General features: G+C 45.1%; 1 protein-coding gene across 1 annotated transcript in view; it reads left to right on the forward strand.

Annotated features, from left to right (window-relative positions):
* CLIP4 (CAP-Gly domain containing linker protein family member 4) overlaps positions 1 to 20889 on the forward strand; it is a 149934-nt gene that overhangs the window by 107898 nt on the left and 21147 nt on the right. Inside the window, 2 exon segments of the mRNA XM_082249783.1 lie at positions 12157 to 12280; positions 17913 to 17977. Coding sequence (XP_082105909.1) covers positions 12157 to 12280; positions 17913 to 17977 — 189 coding nt within the window.

Below are 20889 nucleotides of genomic sequence, written 5' to 3' on the forward strand. Positions count from 1 at the left end.
CTGCCGAGCTCCTTCACTGGGTGCAAGTCTACCTAGAAGAAGGGAAAAGGGGGGGGGCACCCCAAATATTGATTAGATTTCTCTTCATTTACTTTCAATTTTGATATTTGATAAAAATAAACTATTAACACTTCGATTTGTAAAAGCATTCTTCATTTACAGCATCACACCTGCCTAAGACTTTTGCACAGTAGTGTATAAATAGGTCTAAAAGAAAATTGCATATAATACCTTTTAAAATGTAGAATTGCTGAAGAGGTGCAAAAAGCAGATTGCTTGTAAAGCAGAACGGTGGCTGTTTGCCTTCAGACTGTCTCTTCCTACCTGAAACACCATACAGCCCTGTCTCAGCAGAGCAGGCAGTAAAGGAGGGAGAAGTCGCTGCTCTGTCTCATTTACTTGTTTGGGAAATCATAGCTTGAGCTACTGAGCTTTGTGACCGATTAAGTTTTCTCAGCAAAATCAATAAAGACACACCTCAGACACCTGAAAGGAGCAATAGGCTCCACCTGCTGGATGAAAATAGGGTAAATATAAAGTCTTGTATAAATATTTTACATTTCTATTAAAAAATATATCATATACAGTATATTAATATATTACAAGCAAGTAAATGAGATAGAGCAGCCACTCCTCCCTCACTGCCTGCCCTGTTCAGACAGAGCTGTATAGTGTTTCAGTTAGAAAAAGACAGTCGGAAGGTAGCAACTGTCATCCAAAGAGAACCCGTCTCATCTAGGCTTTGCAAGAATTTGAATGATTAATTTTTAAATTATTAAACTAATTTATGCTTACTTATAAATAAATTAGATTTGTCCACTGGCGTAGCTTTATTTTGAGGATGACTGGAGCTGTGTGATTGTGTAATGCAGCCACCACATCGAAGGACTGACTAGCTGCAAAATAATGATTGGCTCCCCTGCAGATTGTGTAAGTTTGCCCACTTACAAAGAAATGGCGGGTGTATAATTTTTATCATAGGTGTATTTTATATGATAGAGACAGAATATCAACCAAAAATCCAGGAAACACATGGTACAAATGTTATAAATGGAGTTGAAGTTCAGTGAGTAAAATAAGCATTTGATCCCCAACCAACCGACAATAATTCTGCCCCCACAGACTGGCTACAGTAGGGGCTCATGTGGTACACAGATTAGTCCTGTCAATGTAAGAAGGAGCTCCTAACGACAATTCGTTATGTGTATAGAAGACACCCGCCCACAGAATCTTTCTTCCAATCACAGCTCACCATCATGGGAAGACCAAAGAGATGTCAGAGGACATCAGGGACCGGATTATAGACCTGCACAAGGCTGGAATGGCTACAAGACCTTCAGTAAGAAGCTTGGTGAGAAGGAGACAACTGAGGGATTATTCACAAATGGAAGAAATACAAAATTACCATCAATGGCCCTCAGTCTGGAGATCCATGAAGGATTTCTCCTCATGGGGTGAGGATGGTCATGAGAAAAGTGAGGGATCAGCCCAGAACTACACAGGAGGAGCTTGTGAATGGTCACAAGGCAGTTGGGACCTCAGTCACCAAACCATTGGTAACACAATACACCACCATGGATTGAAATCCTGCAGCGCCCACAAGGTCCCCCCCTCAGGAAGACACATGTACAGAACATCTGAGGTCTGCCAATGAACATCTCAATGATTCAGAGAAGGATTGGGAGAAAGTGCTGTGGTCAGATGAAACCAAAATTGAGCTCTTTGGTATTAACTCGACTCTCGATGTTTGGAGGAAGATAAAAGCTGACTATGACCCTAAGAACTCCCTACAGTCACCATCCCTACAGTCACCGTCCCTACAGTCACCGTCCCTACAGTCACCGTCCCTACAGTCACCGTCCCTACAGTCACCTTCCCTACAGTCACCTTCCCTACAGTCACCGTCCCTACAGTCACCGTCCCTACAGTCACCGTCCCTACAGTCACCGTCCCTACAGTCACCATCCCTACAGTCACCATCCCTACAGTCACCCTCCCTACAGTCACCTCCCCTACAGTCACCATCTCTACAGTCAGCTGCCCTACAGTCACCATCCATACAGTCACCAACCCTACAGTCACCTTCCCTACAGTCACCTTCCCTACAGTCCAGCACAGAGGTGGAAACATGAGGCTTTGGGGCTGTTTCTCTGATAAAGGTACAGGCAGACTTTGCCGCATTGAGGGGCCAATGGGCGGGGCAATGTATTGTAAAATCTTGGATGAGAACCTTCTTCCCTCAGCCAGAACACTGAAGATGGATCATGGATGGGTCTTCCAGCATGACGATGACCCAAAACATATCACCAAGGCAACAAAGGAGTGGCTCAAATATAAAGGTCATGGCGTGGCCTAACCAGTCTCCAGACCTTCTTCCTATTTATTTCCAGATCTTAATCCTAAAATTTATGGAGGAGCTGAAACTTCGAGTTGCCAAGAGACAGCCAGGAAACCTTAAGGATTTAGAGAAGATCTGTAAAGAAGAGAGGACCAAAATCCCTCCTGAGATGTGTGCAAACCTGGTCACCAACTACAAGAAACGTCTGACCTCTGTGCTTCCCAACTACAAGAAACGTCTGACCTCTGTGCTCCCATCTACAAGAAACATCTGACCTCTGTGCTTCCAACTACAAGAAACGGCTGACCTCTGTGCTTCCCAACTACAAGAAATGTCTGACCTCTGTGCTTCCCAACTACAAGAAACGTCTGACCTCTGTGCTCCCATCTACAAGAAACGTCTGACCTCTGTGCTTCCAACTACAAGAAACGTCTGACCTCTGTGCTCCCATCTACAAGAAACATCTGACCTCTGTGCTTCCAACTACAAGAAACGGCTGACCTCTGTGCTTCCCAACTACAAGAAATGTCTGACCTCTGTGCTTCCCAACTACAAGAAACGTCTGACCTCTGTGCTCCCATCTACAAGAAACGTCTGACCTCTGTGCTTCCAACTACAAGAAACGGCTGACCTCTGTGCTTCCCAACTACAAGAAACGTCTGACCTCTGTGCTCCCATCTACAAGAAACGTCTGACCTCTGTGCTCCAATCTACAAGAAACGTCTGACCTCTGTGCTTCCATCTACAAGAAACGTCTGACCTCTGTGCTTCCAACTACAAGAAACGGCTGACCTCTGTGCTTCCCAACTACAAGAAACGTCTGACCTCTGTGCTCCCATCTACAAGAAACGTCTGACCTCTGTGCTCCAATCTACAAGAAACGTCTGACCTCTGTGCTTCCATCTACAAGAAACGTCTGACCTCTGTGCTTCCAACTACAAGAAACATCTGACCTCTGTGCTTCCAACTACAAGAAATGTCTGACCTCTGTGCTTCCCAACTACAGGAAACGTCTGACCTCTGTGCTTCCCAACTACAAGAAACGTCTGACCTCGGTGCTCCCATCTACAAGAAACGTCTGACCTCTGTGCTTCCCAACTACAAGAAACGTCTGACCTCTGTGCTTCCATCTACAAGAAACGTCTGACCTCTGTGCTTCCCAACTACAGGAAACGTCTGACCTCTGTGCTTCCATCTACAAGAAACGTCTGACCTCTGTGCTTCCCAACTACAAGAAACGTCTGACCTCTGTGCTTCCAACTACAAGAAACGTCTGACCTCTGTGCTTCCCATCTACAAGAAACGTCTGACCTCTGTGCTTCCCAACTACAAGAAACGTCTGACCTCTGTGCTTCCATCTACAAGAAACGTCTGACCTCTGTGCTTCCATCTACAAGAAACGTCTGACCTCTGTGCTTCCCAACTACAAGAAACGTCTGATCTCTGTGCTTCCCAACTACAAGAAACGTCTGACCCCTGTGCTTCCATCTACAAGAAACGTCTGACCTCTGTGCTTCCATCTACAAGAAACATCTGACCTCTGTGCTTCCATCTACAAGAAACGTCTGACCTCTGTGCTTCCAACTACAAGAAACGGCTGACCTCTGTGCTTCCCAACTACAAGAAATGTCTGACCTCTGTGCTTCCCAACTACAAGAAACGTCTGACCTCTGTGCTCCCATCTACAAGAAACGTCTGACCTCTGTGCTTCCAACTACAAGAAACGGCTGACCTCTGTGCTTCCCAACTACAAGAAACGTCTGACCTCTGTGCTCCCATCTACAAGAAACGTCTGACCTCTGTGCTCCAATCTACAAGAAACGTCTGACCTCTGTGCTTCCATCTACAAGAAACGTCTGACCTCTGTGCTTCCAACTACAAGAAACGTCTGACCTCTGTGCTTCCCAACTACAAGAAACGTCTGACCTCTGTGCTTCCCAACTACAAGAAACGTCTGACCTCTGTGCTTCCCAACTACAAGAAACGTCTGACCTCTGTGCTTCCCAACTACAAGAAACGTCTGACCTCTGTGCTTCCATCTACAAGAAACGTCTGACCTCTGTGCTTCCCAACTACAAGAAACGTCTGACCTCTGTGCTTGCTTCCAACTACAAGAAACGTCTGACCTCTGTGCTTCCCAACTACAAGAAACGTCTGACCTCTGTGCTTCCAACTACAAGAAACGTCTGACCTCTGTGCTTCCAACTACAAGAAACGTCTGACCTCTGTGCTTCCAACTACAAGAAACGTCTGACCTCTGTGCTTCCAACAAGGGTTTCTCCACCAACTACTAAGGGGATGAAATACTTATTTTACTCACTGAACTGCGACTCCATTTATAACATTTGTATCATGTGGTTTTCAGGATTTTTGGTTGATATTCTGTCTCTATCATATGAAATACACCTATGATAAAAATTATACACCGCCATTTCTTTGTAAGTGGGCAAACTTACACAATCTGCAGGGGAACAAATCATTATCACTTTCGTTCATTGTCGGACACCGCTACTGATATTCTAAATCACTGGGTTATACTGCCCCCTACAGGAGACACTAGGCAGAAATTAATTCTGGCTACACCCATGGACAGTCCCAGGGAGTATACTCCCTCTCTGCTAGTCAGGAGTAAGGACCTATTTCCTTGCTGGGATCTTTGGTCCTGGCAAATATTCCGTCTCTATCATATAAAATACACCTATGATAACAATTGTAGATCCTTTCATTTCTTTGTAAGTGGGCAAACTTGCAAATCCTGCAGGGGATCAAATCATTATTTCCCCCACTGTATAGAAAATATATATTATTATTATACAGGATTTATATAGCGTCAACAGTTTGTGCATCGCTTTACAATGTGAGGGAAGGTAATACAGTTACAATACAATTCAAAACAGGAGGAACTAGAGGGCCCTGCTCGTTAGAGCTTACAATCTGGAATATATATATATAATATAATATATATACATTTTTTTTTTTTTTTTTTTTTAGATGGGGAAAAAAAATATTGCATATGAATAAATTCTATTCTTTTCATCCAGCGGGTGGAGCCTATAGCTCCTTTCACATGTCTGCAGTGTGTCTGTATTGGCTTTGCTGAGAAAAAAAATCTATTGGTTACAGAGCTCAGTAGCTCAAGCTATGATTTACACAAACAAGTAAATTAGATGGAGCAGCATCTCCCTACTTGCTGCCTGCTCTGTTGAGACGAGGCTTTATGGTGTGTCAGTTACAAAGAGACAGTATGAAGGCAAACAGTGCTATGCTTTCTAATGAGAATCAGTCTCATTTAGGCTTTGCAAGAATTTGAATGATTCATTCCTAAATACTTATAGCTGTTCAAATTAGATTTGTCCATTTATGTAGCTGTAATTTGAAGATGACTGAAGCTGTGTGATTGTGCAACTAATACAGAAATCACATCTAAGGGCTAACTGCAAAATAAATACACATATTATATATTCTTAGGTTTAGTTTCACTTTTAGAATTCAATAATGTGACTTTTTTTTTTTTTTGTTTATACGTCTATGAAGTTCATATAAGTTTTATGTTCACCTTTAAAAAATACTTTTTAAAAGAAAATAGTTTTTCTAAAATAACGTAATTCATAATTGAATATCCCTTCATTCCTCCGCTGAACCTTTTTGCTTCCAAGGATGGGTAACATTTTATCTTAAATGCCCATTATGCCGGTATTTAATTACAGGAATTTCTGAGGTCACTGTTTGAGCCTTTAATCTCATTTAGCTGCGTGGATGTGGAGTCGGCCTCTGCAGGGCTTATAGCGTTTTTAAAGATTGATTTAATTAAGTGAAAGTCTTTTAGTTTTATCACATCTTCTGTACCGATTACATGTGTTGCCTGGAATGATCTCCGTCCCGGGAGGAACTGCGATTCGTTCGTTCTACAAAACTGTGTTCAGCAGATGAGATCCACAGACGGAGAGACATCTGCTTACCTGATCTTGTAGACACCTGCCATTGCCGTCCTTGTCCCATAATCCTTGGTGGTATGTCAGCTGGTTAGGACTAATATCAGTCAAAACATTTTATTTTGGTTTATTAAGAATGGATGAGGGGTAGAGCCTCTGTCAGGTTTTTTCATACTGGGGAGATTTCCTGGGAAACTTGTCCCCCTGGCAGCATGCATGCTGAGAAAACCATCTATTGGTTACAGAGCTCAGTAGCTCAAGCTATCATTTACACAAATCAGTAAATAAGAGAGAGTAGCAAATCTTCCCTCCTCGCCGGCTCTGTTGAGACTGGGCTGTATGGTGCTTTAGTTAGAAAGAGACAGTCTGAAGGCAAACAGTTACTGTTATGCTTTTCAAAGAGAACCAGTCTCATTTAGGCTTTGCAAGAATTTGAATTATTCTTAAATTACTATAATCGCTCAAATTATATTTGCCCATTTATGTATTTGTACTTTGAAGATGGCTGAAGCTGTGTGACTGTGTAACTAATACAACCACCACATCGAAGGGCTAACTGCAAAATATATATATATATATATATATATATATATATATATAGGCTGTATAATCTATTTGGTTACATTTTTTGGTTTAGAAAGAGTGGATGAGGAATAGAGCCTCTGACGGGTTTTTATACTGGGGAGATTTTCTTGACAATTGTCCCCTGGCAGCATGCTATAGAGAAGGATCCCTACTCCCTGTGTGGAAGCAGTGGTCTGTCTGTGGAGGTCTGCAAACCTAATAGCCCTGCCTTTCTGTCCTCTGGCATAGCATGGAAGAGTTAGAATTTCGGACAGTATTTAATTGCCATACATGCTATCTTATCTCTGTGACATCTGCACTCCCCATTTCTCTTTCGCTCATGGATGGACACAGCGCCCCATAAATCATAACTACTGGGTTATATTGCCTCCTCCAGGAGTAGGATTAGACAGAACAAAAAACACCTGACTACGCCCATGGGCCATCCTCCGCTTGGTATATAACCCCCCTCTGCTCTAAGTAATCAGTTTTAATCTGTCTAGTCAGGAGGCAATTTTTTTCTCCCTCCTAGCATCTTTTTTTGTTTTTTCTCTCGGGAGATATAAAATCAACTGCCGGGCTGGGAGACAGGCTATATAACCTAGATCCAGTGGTCCCCCCCCCCCCCCAGCCTGGCAAACGGGTGCGTGCAGACCGCAGCTACGCACTAGGTCAGCTGCGACATAGCCTCACGGACAGAGGCTGGCCCGCGAGTTAAACGTCTTGCAGGATCGCATACAACCGGACTTGGGTCGGAGTCGCAGCGGTACCTTGGCCAACAGCTCCCCTATTTCGGTGGCAAGGATTCTGTCTGGAGTGTTACCCGTACCATGGAAGGGTAAGTACAGTGCCCCCTTCTCCCCTTTTGGCGTTTTATTTTGGGGTAGACGCAGGTAACCTCCAGAGGTCCTGCAAGGCACAAGTGCCAAACACCAAGCCATGCTGCTGCCCTAATTTCCTGTATGAGTGTCACAGGGACCGGAAGAAAGGGAAAATCTCCTCCTCACTCTTCAAAACCACAAAGACCTCTTCTGGCTGGATTTAGGATGGATACCCTATTGCCTTTTCTCTATAGCAGTGTTTATTAACCTTTTTTTCAGTCAAGCCACCCTTTGAGATTTTAGGCAATCTTCAGGCACCCTTTAAAATTATGGACAGTCCCGAGGAACCCCATTCTAAAATGTAAAAATATATTCTAATAGATTTACATAATGCAGCAACATCCACACATAGGACACCCAACGTTCAAGGTGATTTCTTCTTCCAAAGAAAATACACTTTTGCACACTGGTACTGACTAGTATTCCAATGTTTCTCTGCTCTCTCAATTTCTCTCCATCAATCAGCTAATGGCACCCCCCCCGTGCTGAGGGAGAGGGGCACAGAAGGGTAGAACAAGGATGCTGTGGAGGCATGGTGCATAATGGAAACCCGTGGCTTTGTGTGACTAAAAGGCTTGATCCACCTGCTGGCTTGTATACAATTTTTGATCAATTTTTAGGCATTTTGCCATGGCACCCCTGACGAAGCCTCAAGGCCCTCCTGACGAAGCCTCAAGGCCCCCCTGACGAAGCCTCAAGGCCCCCCTGACAAAGCCTCAAGGCACCCCTGACGAAGCCTCAAGGCACCCCTGACGAAGCCTCAAGGCACCCCTGACGAAGCCTCAAGGCACCCCTGACGAAGCCTCAAGGCACCCCTGAAGAAACCTCAAGGAACCACAGTGTGCCTGGGCACCCTGGTTGAAAAAGGCTGCTCTATAGTCAGTTGAAGCAAGAGTGCCCATTTGCACGGAGGCTTTAGCAATCCTTTATTGGGAACTCTCAGAAGTATTAATTTCCCCCTTGGGAAGCCCTGCTCAGTGTTGTTGGAATAGGGATTGGTCAGATGGAGCGGTGTGTGACCACCATTTATGTGCTTTCACAAGTTTGCATGGGAATTAAGGTTTGTGGAAATGTCTTGAACATCAGAAGGCCTGATACAAGACTGCTGCTTCCATAAACATCCATACATGTATCTTAAAGCACATCTCCGGGCAATTTTTTCTTTCCCATGCCCGCACTGCATGGGTTACCTGCTTGTTTTGTCTATGGGTGAGCACAAAGGGTATACCCACCTGTTCCTTTGAACCTCCAGAAAATGCCCCCCCCCCCCCAGTTTCCAGCTGTGGACTGTTCCTGGACTATTCAGCCAGCTCTGGGCATGATGATATCGAGAACAGTCCCCTATTCAAGACCTCTGGTTCGCGGGGGTGCAGGGACCGGTCTTGTGCTGGGAGGATCGGAGGATTAGGTAAGTATATCTCCACTCTCCTCTCCCCTAAACAAAATTGAGCAGTTAGCCCATGCAGCGTGGGCTCAGCCCCACTGCATGCGAGAAATAGAAATTGCCCGGGGTTCAGTTTTAAATGTTTTTGTAGGGGTGTGCAGCCATACGGCCGCTTTAGCGACACCTGACCATTTTACCTGTATAAGCTTGTTGGTCATTCTATTCCCAAACTATGGGCATTAATATGAAGCTGCCCCCAACCCCCACCCTACTTTTGCTATACCAGCCTCCACTCCTCTGGGGAGGCTTCCCACAAGATTGTGGAGTGTTTGTGCCTATTTTGTGAGGACGGGTGCTGATGTTGGATGAGAAGATCTGTCTTATAGTGGTGTTCCAAGTAATCCCAAAGGTGTTTAGTAGGGTTGAGGTCAGAGCTTTGTGCAGTTCCTCCACACCAAACTGGTCACACCATGTCTATATGGAGCCGGCTCCTCTCCACTGGGAAGGCTTCCCACACCCTTTTGGAGTGTATCTGTTGGGATTTTTGACCATTCAGCCAAAAGAGGATTGGGGAGGTCAGATATCGATGTTCATCCCAAAGGTGTTCAGTAGGGTTGAGGTCAGGGCCCTTGAATTCCTCCACTCCTCTAGAAAGGCTTTCCACAAGATATTGTAGGGTGTCTGTGGGAATTTGTATGCATTTGTGAAGTTGGGTGCTGATGTTGGATGGGAAGACCTGGCTCACAAAGGTGCTCAGTAGGGTTGAGGTCAAGGCTCTGTGCAGGACATGCGAGTCCCTCCATACCAAACTGGTCAAACTGGTCAAACCATGTCTTTATGGCGCTAGCGCCACTTTTCTAGGAACGTTTCATACAATTTGTGCCGGTTTGTGAGGTCGGGTACTGATACCTGGCTTGTGTGCCACTTGACCAAAAAAAAAAAAGTCCTGGCTCATAATTAATACAAATCATCTCAAAATGTGTTCAGTAGTGTTGAGACCTGGTGCACAGTCACTGTGCCAATTCATCCCGAAGGTATTCAGTAGGGTGGAGGTCATTTGTGAGGTCAGGTACTGATATTGGATAGGAAGGCCTGAATCTCACACCTGGCCTCATGTTGGGCACAGAAAAATAAAAAAGACCTGGCTCGCAATTGACGTTCCAACTTATCCCAAAGGTTATCAGTAGGGGTGAGGTCAGGGCTCTTTGCAGGACATATAGAGTTCCTCCACACAGAGTTGGTCACACTATGTCTTTATGAAGCTGGCTTTGTACACGGGGGGAGGGGGGAGCAGTCATGCTGGAACAGAAAAGGGTCTTCACCAAACCGTGACCACAAAGTTGGAAGAGCACAATCGTCTCCAATGTCTTTGTATGTGAAGACACAGATCATTGACTTTAATATTGCTCACAGTTATGAATGATGTTGGTGATTATTCAGGTCTCACCAATAACTGGTCAAAATTACAAATTGTACCTTTTTATTCCTTCCCTATTACTAGTAATCAGGTCTCACTTCCATTATGCAAGACTAAAATAATTCGTTATCTCAGTATAGATATTTCCAGGAAAATTCAGATTTATACCCCCCTTGAAATGTTGAAACCCTTCTCACTACTGTTAAAATGAAGATTGGAATATGGTCTAAGCTGCACTCTGTACGTAGCGCACCCTTGATCCCTGCACTCTGTACGTAGCGCACCCTTGATCTCTGCACTCTGTACATAGCGCACCCTTGATCTCTGCACTCTGTACATAGCGCACCCTTGATCTCTGCACTCTGTACATAGCGCACCCTTGATCTCTGCACTCTGTACGTAGCGCACCCTTGATCTCTGCACTCTCTACGTAGCGCACCCTGATCTCTGCACTCTGTACGTAGCGCACCCTGATCTCTGCACTCTGTACGTAGAACACCCTTGATCCCTGCACTCTGTACATAGTGCACCCTTGATCTCTGCACTCTGTAAGCAGCACACCCTTGATCTTTGCACGTAGCGCACCCTTGATCTCTGCACTCTGTACGCAGCGCACCCTTGATCTCTGCACTCTGTACGCAGCGCACCCTTGATCTCTGCACTCTGTACGCAGCACACCCTTGATCCCTGCACTCTGTACGTAGCACACCCTTGATCCCTGCACTCTGTACGTAGCGCACCCTTGATCCCTGCACTCTGTACGTAGCGCACCCTTGATCCCTGCACTCTGTACGTAGCGCACCCTTGATCTCTGCACTCTGTACGTAGAACACCCTTGATCTCTGCACTCTGTACGTAGCGCACCCTTGATCTCTGCACTCTCTACGTAGCGCACCCTGATCTCTGCACTCTGTACGTAGCGCACCCTGATCTCTGCACTCTGTACGTAGCACACCCTTGATCCCTGCACTCTGTACATAGTGCACCCTTGATCTCTGCACTCTGTAAGCAGCACACCCTTGATCTCTGCACGTAGCGCACCCTTGATCTCTGCACTCTGTACGCAGCGCACCCTTAATCTCTGCACTCTGTACGTAGCACACCCTTGATCCCTGCACTCTGTACGTAGCACACCCTTGATCCCTGCACTCTGTACGTAGCGCACCCTTGATCCCTGCACTCTGTACGTAGCGCACCCTTGATCCCTGCACTCTGTACGTAGCGCACCCTTGATCCCTGCACTCTGTACGTAGCGCACCCTTGATCCCTGCACTCTGTACGTAGCGCACCCTTGATCCCTGCACTCTGTACGTAGCGCACCCTTGATCTCTGCACTCTGTAAGCAGCACACCCTTGATCCCTGTTCTCTGTGCATAGCGGCCCCCCGATCTCTTCACTTTGTACGTAGTGTTCTCTAATGTGGAGATTACATTAGAGTGTAAGCTCCTATGGTACAGAGACTGATGTGATTGGCTCAGTGATCTCTGTACAGCACTTCGGTATATGTCAGAGATATATAAATGTATAATAACAGGATAATGGTTCTCTACAAAGTAGCAAAATTATTTTGGGATGTTTAAAGAATTCCAATGTATCATTTTTTACTATGCTGGTTTATATATTGTTTTTTCTCTTGGCAGGACATTGGTGTGGGATTGAATTGGATAAAGCACACGGGAAGAACGATGGAGCAATCTCAGGGGTTCAGTATTTTACTTGTCCCCCCAAACATGGAGTGTTTGCCCCTCCATCACGAGTACAAAGGTGAGTGAATTCACCAAATGTTTCCTCTTCTCCTCCCTGCGGAGCTCTGTACATCTTTCTCCTCCCTGCGGAGCTCTGTACATCTTTCTCCTCCCTGCGGAGCTCTGTACATCTTTCTCCTCCCTGCGGAGCTCTGTACATCTTTCTCCTCCCCCTGCAGAGCTCTGTACATCTCCTCCCCCTCCCCCTGCAGAGCTCTGTACATCCCCCCCCCTCCCCCTGCAGAGCTCTGTACATCTCCCCCCCTCCCCCTGCAGAGCTCTGTACATCTTTCTCCTCCCCTGCAGAGCGCTCTGTACATCTTTCTCCTCCCTGCATAGCTCTGTACATCTTTCTCCTCCTCCCTGCAGAGCTCTGTACATCTTTCTCCTCCCTGCGGAGCTCTGTACATCTTTCTCCTCCCTGCGGAGCTCTGTACATCTTTCTCCCCCCTGCGGAGCTCCGTATATATTTCTCCCCCCTGCAGAGCTCTGTACATCTTTCTCCTCCCCCCTGCAGAGCTCTGTACATCTTTTTCCTCCCTGCAGAGCTCCGTACATCTTTCTCCTCCCTGCGGAGCTCCGTACATCTTTCTCCTCCCTGCGGAGCTCCGTACATCTTTCTCCTCCCTGCGGAGCTCCGTACATCTTTCTCCTCCCTGCAGAGCTCTGTACATCTTTCTCCTCCCTGCGGAGCTCCGTACATCTTTCTCCTCCCTGCGGAGCTCTGTACATCTTTCTCCCCCCCCACCCCGCCCCCTGCAGAGCTCTGTATATCTTTCTCCTCCTCCCTGCAGAGCTCTGTACAACTTTCTCCCCCCTGCAGAGCTCTGTACATCTTTCTCCCCCCTGCAGAGCTCTGTACATCTTTCTTCTCCCTGCAGAGCTCTGTACATCTTTCTCCCCCCTGCAGAGCTCTGTACATCTTTCTCCCCCCTGCGGAGCTCTGTACATCTTTCTCCTCCTCCCTGCGAAGCTCTGTACATCTTTCTCCTCCTCCCTGCAGAGCTCTGTACATCTTTCTCCTCCTGTAATCTTCTTTATAGAAAACTTGTTTCCTCATTTTCAACGCCTGATACAGAGGATGGAGCAGCCAATCAGGAGGAGGAGTTCACCTTTACAAAAAGAAAAAAAGTCTCTGCAGTTAAAGGGTGTCAGGAGATAAAACCGCCTGGCTATGAACAGTATAGAATAACCCCCCCCCCCTCCTCTATTGCTGTAGACCATTTCCGCCCCCCCCCCCCCCTCCTGCCCTTCTGCTAGTACCTTGTGAACATCTGCATGAGGAAATTTGCCTTTTCCCCAAAACCCCGATCCGGTGGTTATGGGGAATTTTGGGCAGGGAGGGGGGGGGGGGAGAACAAGGAGCCCCCAGATACCAATCTTTAGATATGTGCAGAACAACAAAATTTGTTTTGTATCGATTAGTTAAGTTACTATTTTCATTTCATTGCATTTGTAACAACATTTTTTAATTGTTTAGTTTATTCATTTTCGACCAGATTACAATTCTTCCAATGAATTCAAAGTATTTAAATCAAATTCTAAATTAATTTGAAGATGACTTTATTCCTTCTATTTTATTCTATTCAGGTTTTTTTATATGCTATTCTTTTCTATTGTATTCTTTTATTTTCTATTCTGTTCTATTTTGTTCTTTTCTATTCTATTATTCTTTTTTTTCCATTTTACTCTTTTCTATTCTGTTTTATTCTAATGTATTCTTTTTGAAATTCGAATTTCAAAAAACAGCTACTGTATATTCTTTCTATTTTATTATATATATATATATTTCTATTCTATTTTTCTTTCTATTCTATTCTCTTATTTTCTATTCTATAAGATTATTTTCTATTCTGTTCGGTTTTACGCTATTCTTTTCTCTTCTAATCTTTTCAAATTTTGTAAGACGGCTATTTTTATTCTAATATCCTATTCTATTTTTTTATTCTATTATTTTATATTCTATTTAGGAAGACAACTATATTCTTTCTATTTTATTCTAGTCTTTTCTTTTCTATTCTGTTTTATTCTATAATATTCTTCTAGAAATTCTGAAGACGGTTTTAGTCATTCTACTTTATTCTATTCTGTTCTATTTCTTATTCTTTTCTTTTCCAAATTGGAATTTCGGAAGACCGCTATATTTAAACATTAATACACTTGGGGGGAGATTTACTAACACTGGCGCACTCAGAATCCAGTGCAGTTCTGCATAGTAAACAATCGGCTGCTTCAATTAAGCTTTGCCAATAAAACCTGGAAGCTGATTGGTTTCTATGCAGAGCTGCATCAGATTTTGCACTCTCCAGTTTTAGTAAATCTCCCCCATAGTCTTTAACCACTTCCATACCGAGCCAATTCTGGCATTCCGCTCCTACGTGGAAAAATCTTTTTTTGCTAGAAAATTACTAGGGAATAAAATGGCGGTCATTGCAACTTTTATGTCACACGGTATTTGCGCAGCACTTTTTTAAACGCGTTTTCTTTAAAAAAAAAAACACTTTCATGAACTAAAAACAAAACACTAAAGTTGGCCTAATTTTTTTCTATAATGTGAAAGATAATGTTACGCCGAGTAAATAAATACCCAACATGTCACGCTTTAACATTGCGCACACTCGTGGAATGGCACCAAACGTTGCTACTTAAAAATCTCCAAAGGCGACATTTTAAAACATTTTTACCGGTTACTAGTTTAGAGTTAGAGGAAGTCTAGAGCCAGAATTGTTGATCTTGCTCAAACGTTCGGGGCGATACCTCACATGTGTGGATTGAACCCTGTTTACATGTGTGGGCGCGATGTACGTTTGCATTCACTTCTGCATACGGGGACAGGGGCGCTTTTTCTTCTCTTTTTTTTTTTTTTTTTTTATTTATTTATTTTTTTTATTTATTTATTTTTTTTTTACACTTTCCCTTTTGTTTTTTTTTTTATCCCTTTTCCTCGTATAACAAGGAATGTAAGCATCCCATGTAATAGGAATAGGGATGACAGGTCCTCTTTATGGAGAGATCGGGGGTCAATAAGGCCTCACATCTCTCCTACAGGCTGGAGAGCCTGAAATAAAAGGAAAAAAAAAAATCTCAGCTATCCAGCCGAGATCTCTGCAGTATTGACAACCGCCAGGCCGTGCGTGACTTAACCTCACACCCAGGCCTCCGAAAGTCATAGAGACTGCTGGGGACCATCTGGTCCTCGGTATTCTCTATGGTGTACTTCCGCCACCTGCGGATTCCTTCTGCTCACTGATCGCACGGGCGAGCCTGTAGAAGCACCGGAGGGTGGCGGGAAGAGTGGGGGGAAGACATTCCCTCCCACTGCCTGTAAGAACAATTAAGCGGCTGAATAGCCCCTATGATTGTTCTTATGATGAAGTAAATTGGCGGCTAAAAAAAATATCTGAATGATGCCGGCAGCTGCACCCATCATCCTGATATCTCCACTGAAAGCCCAGGATGTCATATGATGTCCAGCGGTAGGGAAGTGGTTAAAGGAAATCGGCAATATGTTTTTATTTCAGATTTGTTTTTGAATTTGATTCGAATTTCCGACAAAATTTTGTTTTGTTATTGTGGATTCGTTTAAATTCATTACTATTGTAATTCCAATACATCCGAATCTCTGAATAATTAAAATTTCGTCCTAATTTTGATTCTGCACGTCTAGTAATCTTCCCCTACATATTACCCCCCTCTTCTCCTACATATTACCCCCCTCTTCTCCTACATATTACCCCCCTCTTCTCCTACATATTACCCCCCTCTTCTCCTACATATTACCCCCCTCTTCCCCTACATATTACCCCCCTCTTCTCCTACATATTACCCCCCTCTTCTCCTACATATTACCCCCCTCTTCTCCTACATATTACCCCCCTCTTCTCCTACATATTACCCCCCTCTTCTCCTACATATTACCCCCCTCTTCTCCTACATATTACCCCCCTCTTCCCCTACATATTACCCCCCTCTTCCCCTACATATTACCCCCCTCTTCCCCTACATATTACCCCCCTCTTCCCCTACATATTACCCCCCTCTTCCCCTACATATCACCCCCCCCTCTTCCCCTACATATTACCCCCCTCTTCCCCTACATATCACCCCCCCCTCTTCCCCTACATATTACCCCCCTCTTCCTCTACATATTACCCCCCCCCCCTCCTACACATTCTCAAAAAAAAAATCCAGCCTAGAAATAAAGATACCCGAATGTTTGACACGTCCATTAATAAAAAAAATAAAAATCCCCCAAAATGATCCCGCAGTGTAAATCCAATGTCATTTATGATGCCTGCCAAATCCCGAGGGATGGTGAACGCCTGAACCGCCAAAGTGCGTCCTGAACCCTTGGCTCTTCCCTAGTCCCCGGTCTTCGGAACAGCATGGGGGGCGATAAATCGACATGAGCGGGGGAGGGAAGTACTCTGACACAGTTGGAAGGTAAAGGAGTTCCAAGGACTGCACTTTTTATCCACTTCCTGCAAAATCTCGTACCTGTGCGTCTGTTAAAGTGGTTGTAGCGGATGATCTGCAGCTGCAGGCGTCACCCCAGTACGGTTTTTTTAGAGAGGACGATCGGCTTTCATGTGATAACTGATGCGGCTAAGTATCCGCTCGGCTGTTGTCACAAGGAGGGGGAGGGGACGTTCCTCCACTCTGCCCCGGTGTCCCGTCCCACCAGGAGACCCGAGCGAGCAGCCAGCACGTCTGCCAGCTGACCGGAGTCGCAAACAAAGCCGGATTCGGCTCTGATCGGATCCCCAATGTAGAAACCCAGAAGGGATGTCACTTCCGGTTTACTCGGCAGCAAACGACGCCGATTTTAAAAAATCCAAAGTATTCAAAAATGCAGATCTTTTTTTTTTTTTTCCAATACTTTGATGAGCAGAGGAGGGGTTTGGGGTATTTTAGTGTCACATGGGATGTGTACATTCCCGGCTTGCTCGCGCAACAAAAAAAACACACACGTAAGTCGCACCCCCAAATGTAAACCATATTCAAATCACACATGTGAGGTATCGCTGCGATCATTAGAGTGAGAGCAATAATTCCATCCCCCGACCTCCTCTGTAACTCTATGCTGGTAACCGTTAACAATTTTTAAAGCGTCGTCTATGGAGATTTTTAAGTACCAATGTTTGTCGCCATTCCACAAGTGTGCGCAGTTTTAAGGCATGACGTTGGGTATTTATTTACTCGGTGTAACATCATCTTTCACATTATACAAAAAAAATTGGGCTAACTTTACCGTTTCGTTTTTTTTTTAATTCAGTAAAGTGTGCGCAAATAGTGTGACATAAAATACTGCAACAACCGCCATTTTATTCTCTAGGGTCTCTGCTAAAAATATATTTATAATGTTTGGGGGTTCGAAGTAATGTTCTGGCAAAAAATACTGATTTTAACTTGTAAGCAACAAATGTCAGAAATAGGCCGGTCTGCGAGTGGTTAAGAAAAGACTTCTATGGGGAAGACTGGAGGGATGAAGGGCGGCGGACTGGAGGACTTGAGCATTATAGGCATTTGTATAGATTTTGGAGTTCTGCTTTAAATCTCATGAGTGGCGGTATATCTTAATGCTGGTATGCTCTGCGATTACAGCCGTAATCTTCGATGTTCATGAAAAAGTTTCCATCTTTCTTCCGTAGGCTCTCGGGATCGGTGGATTCTCTGTCGGAGATCCCGGCCAGTAACCTCAATCATTCCTTCCCAGGTGTGTACTAAGAATCTCCTCTGAGCCTGATATTGGGGTGTACACTGCTATCCGTACCTGTGTGTGTGTATATGTATATACTGTATTTCTCAGTGCCTGTGTGTGTATGTGTGTATATATAGATAGATAGATATATATATATACATACACAATATCTCACAGAAGTAAGTACACCCCTCCCATGTGACAACACTGAAGAAATGAGACTTTGCTACAATGTAAAGTAGTGAGTGTACAGCTTGTATAACAGTGTAAATTTACTGTCCCCTCAAAATAACTCAACACACAGCCATTAATGTCTAAACCGCTGGCAACAAAAGTCAGTACACCCCTAAGTGACAATCTCCAAATTGGGCCCAATTAGCCATTTTCCCTCCCCGGGGTCATGTGACTCGTTAGTGTTACAAGGTCTCAGGTGTGAATGGGGAGCAGGTGTGTTACATTTGGTGTTATCGCTCTCACTCTCTCATACTGGTCACTGGAAGTTCAACATGGCACCTCATGGCAAAGAACTCTCTGAGGATCTGAAAAAAAGAATTGTTGCTCTACATAAAGATGGCCTAGGCTATAAGAAGATTGCCAAGACCCTGAAACTGAGCAGCAACACGGTGGCCAAGACCATACAGCAGTTTACCAGGACAGATTCCACTCAGAACAGGCCTCGCCATGGTCCACCAAAGAAGTTGAGTGCCGTGCTCAGCGTCATATCCAAAGGTTGTCTTTGGGAAATAGAAGTATGAGTGCTGCCAGCATTGCTGCAGAGGTTGAAGGGGTGGGGGAGGGGTCAGCCTGTCAGTGTTCAGACCATACGCCGCACACTGCATCAAATTGGTCTGCATGGCTGTCATCCCAGAAGGAAGCCTCTTCTAAAGATGATGCACAAGAAAGCCCACAAACAGTTTGCTGAAGACAAGCAGACTAAGGACATGGATTACTGGAACCATCTCCTGTGCTCTGATGAGACCAAGATAAACTTATTTGGTGTCAGATGGTGTCAGGCGTGTGTGGGGGCAACCAGGTGAGGAGTACAAAGACAAGTGTGTCTTCCTACAGCCAAGCATGGTGGTGGGAGTGTCATGGTCTGGGGCTGCATGAGTGCTGCCGGCACTGGGGAGATACAGTTCATTGAGAGAACCATGAATGCCAACATGTACTGTGACATACTGAAGCAGAGCATGATCCCCTCCCTTCAGAGACTGGGGGGCAGGGCAGTATTCCAACATAACGACCCCAAACACCTCCAAGATGACCACTGCCTTGCTAAAGAAGCTGAGGGTAAAGGTGATGGACTGGCCAAGCGTCTCCAGACCTAAACCCTATTGAGCATCTGTGGGGATCCTCAAACAGAAGGTGGAGGAGGGGAAGGTCTCCAACATCCACCAGCTCTGTGATGTCATCATGGAGGAGGGGAAGAGGACTCCAGTGGCAACCTGTGAAGCTCTGGTGAACTCCATGCCCAAGAGGGTTAAGGCAGTGCTGGAAAATAATGGTGGCCACACAAAATATTCACACTTTGGGTCTCAGTCATGAAATCTGAACAAAGCCTATCCCTCTATAGTGTTTACTTGTCACAGTCCAAAGCACTAAGTACTTCATCTGCTGCCTCCTTCCTCTATCTGCATGAGTCTCCTTCCTTCCCCCTCCCCCCTCTCTCCTTTGCCATCTGCATGAGTCTCCTCCCCTCCCCTCCTCCTTCCTCCCCCCTCTTCCTCTGCTATCTGCCTGAGTCACTTCTGACAAGTTTTCCTGACATCAAAAGATTAAAGGTGATGGGAGGGAGCTCCAGCACACATCCTGTGATTGACAGCCTCTGCTTTGTCCCTGTGTGCTGTGTGAAGAGGGGTGTGTCCGTTCCCTCCAATCAGCTCTCACTGAGCTCTGCAAAGTGTAACTTTAGCTCTCCGCCCCCTGCTTTCTAAAAGCTCAGACAGGCTTTCTAAATTATGTCCTTTGAACAGATGTAGAGAAGAGAATGATGCAGATAAATAGGTACAACGTATGTAGAAGGATTTGTTTTATCTCTGTGTATCACCTGAGGCCGGTCACCTCACTGGGTATGTGGAGGGTTTACACCGACTTTAACACAGAAAAAAGGAAAAGTCCACTGAAGTGTATAAAAGTTCTTCCGTCTCATTTTGGAAGATGTAACTTTCTGTACAATCCTACAAGATTTCATAAAGATTTCCTATAAGAAGATCTCTGCCGCTCGCCCCCCCGCCCCCAACCCCCCCCCCTCCCCTCCGTGTCCCTTTATATGACTGCAGCCAGGAAATGTGCAGCAATTACTTGTAATGGCCGTACTGAGTACAAATTGCAGTTTCTCTAAATTGGTTTGTAAAGGCGAGCGAGGAAGCGGTGTCATTGAGTCGCTCCGCCATGTGCGTCCGCCACTTTCCCGAGATCTCATACAATTCTTATAGTTAATTAAGAAAACGCTCAGAATTTGCTCCGTCAGCGCCATCCGACTTCCTGACTCTCCCGATGGGAAGATTAGGAGATGCTGGAAAATCTATGGGACGGAAAGGAGGATTCTACGCATCCTAATGGCGGGAGCGCGCTCATTGCATGCGGCGCGGGGGACATGAAATGTGTTTAGTGCGGTTGTACTATGACATCGGGGCTGCGCTACGATGACTCTGGGACTCCGAGAACGCCCGGTCATGTGACTCCTCGCTGACATAGACATTTGTTTAATGGTGAACTCCGGTCTGACACGGTTTTTTATAAGGAACTTAATTTTTTATTCCTAAATATTAGGCCTCATGCACACGGGGTGTTTTTTTGCAGCCGCTTTTAGGAGCCTCAGACGTTTTTTTTTTCCGCTTAAAAATGCCCCTCCATGTTGTTTTATGGCCTCATGCACACACAGACATTTTGAAGCTGTAAGTGGCATAGGCGTTTTCAAGCTGCAA

Source organism: Pelophylax lessonae (assembly GCF_965119305.1).
Source record: "Pelophylax lessonae genome assembly, chromosome: 3".
In the NCBI taxonomy this organism is placed as follows: Eukaryota; Metazoa; Chordata; class Amphibia; order Anura; family Ranidae; genus Pelophylax; species Pelophylax lessonae.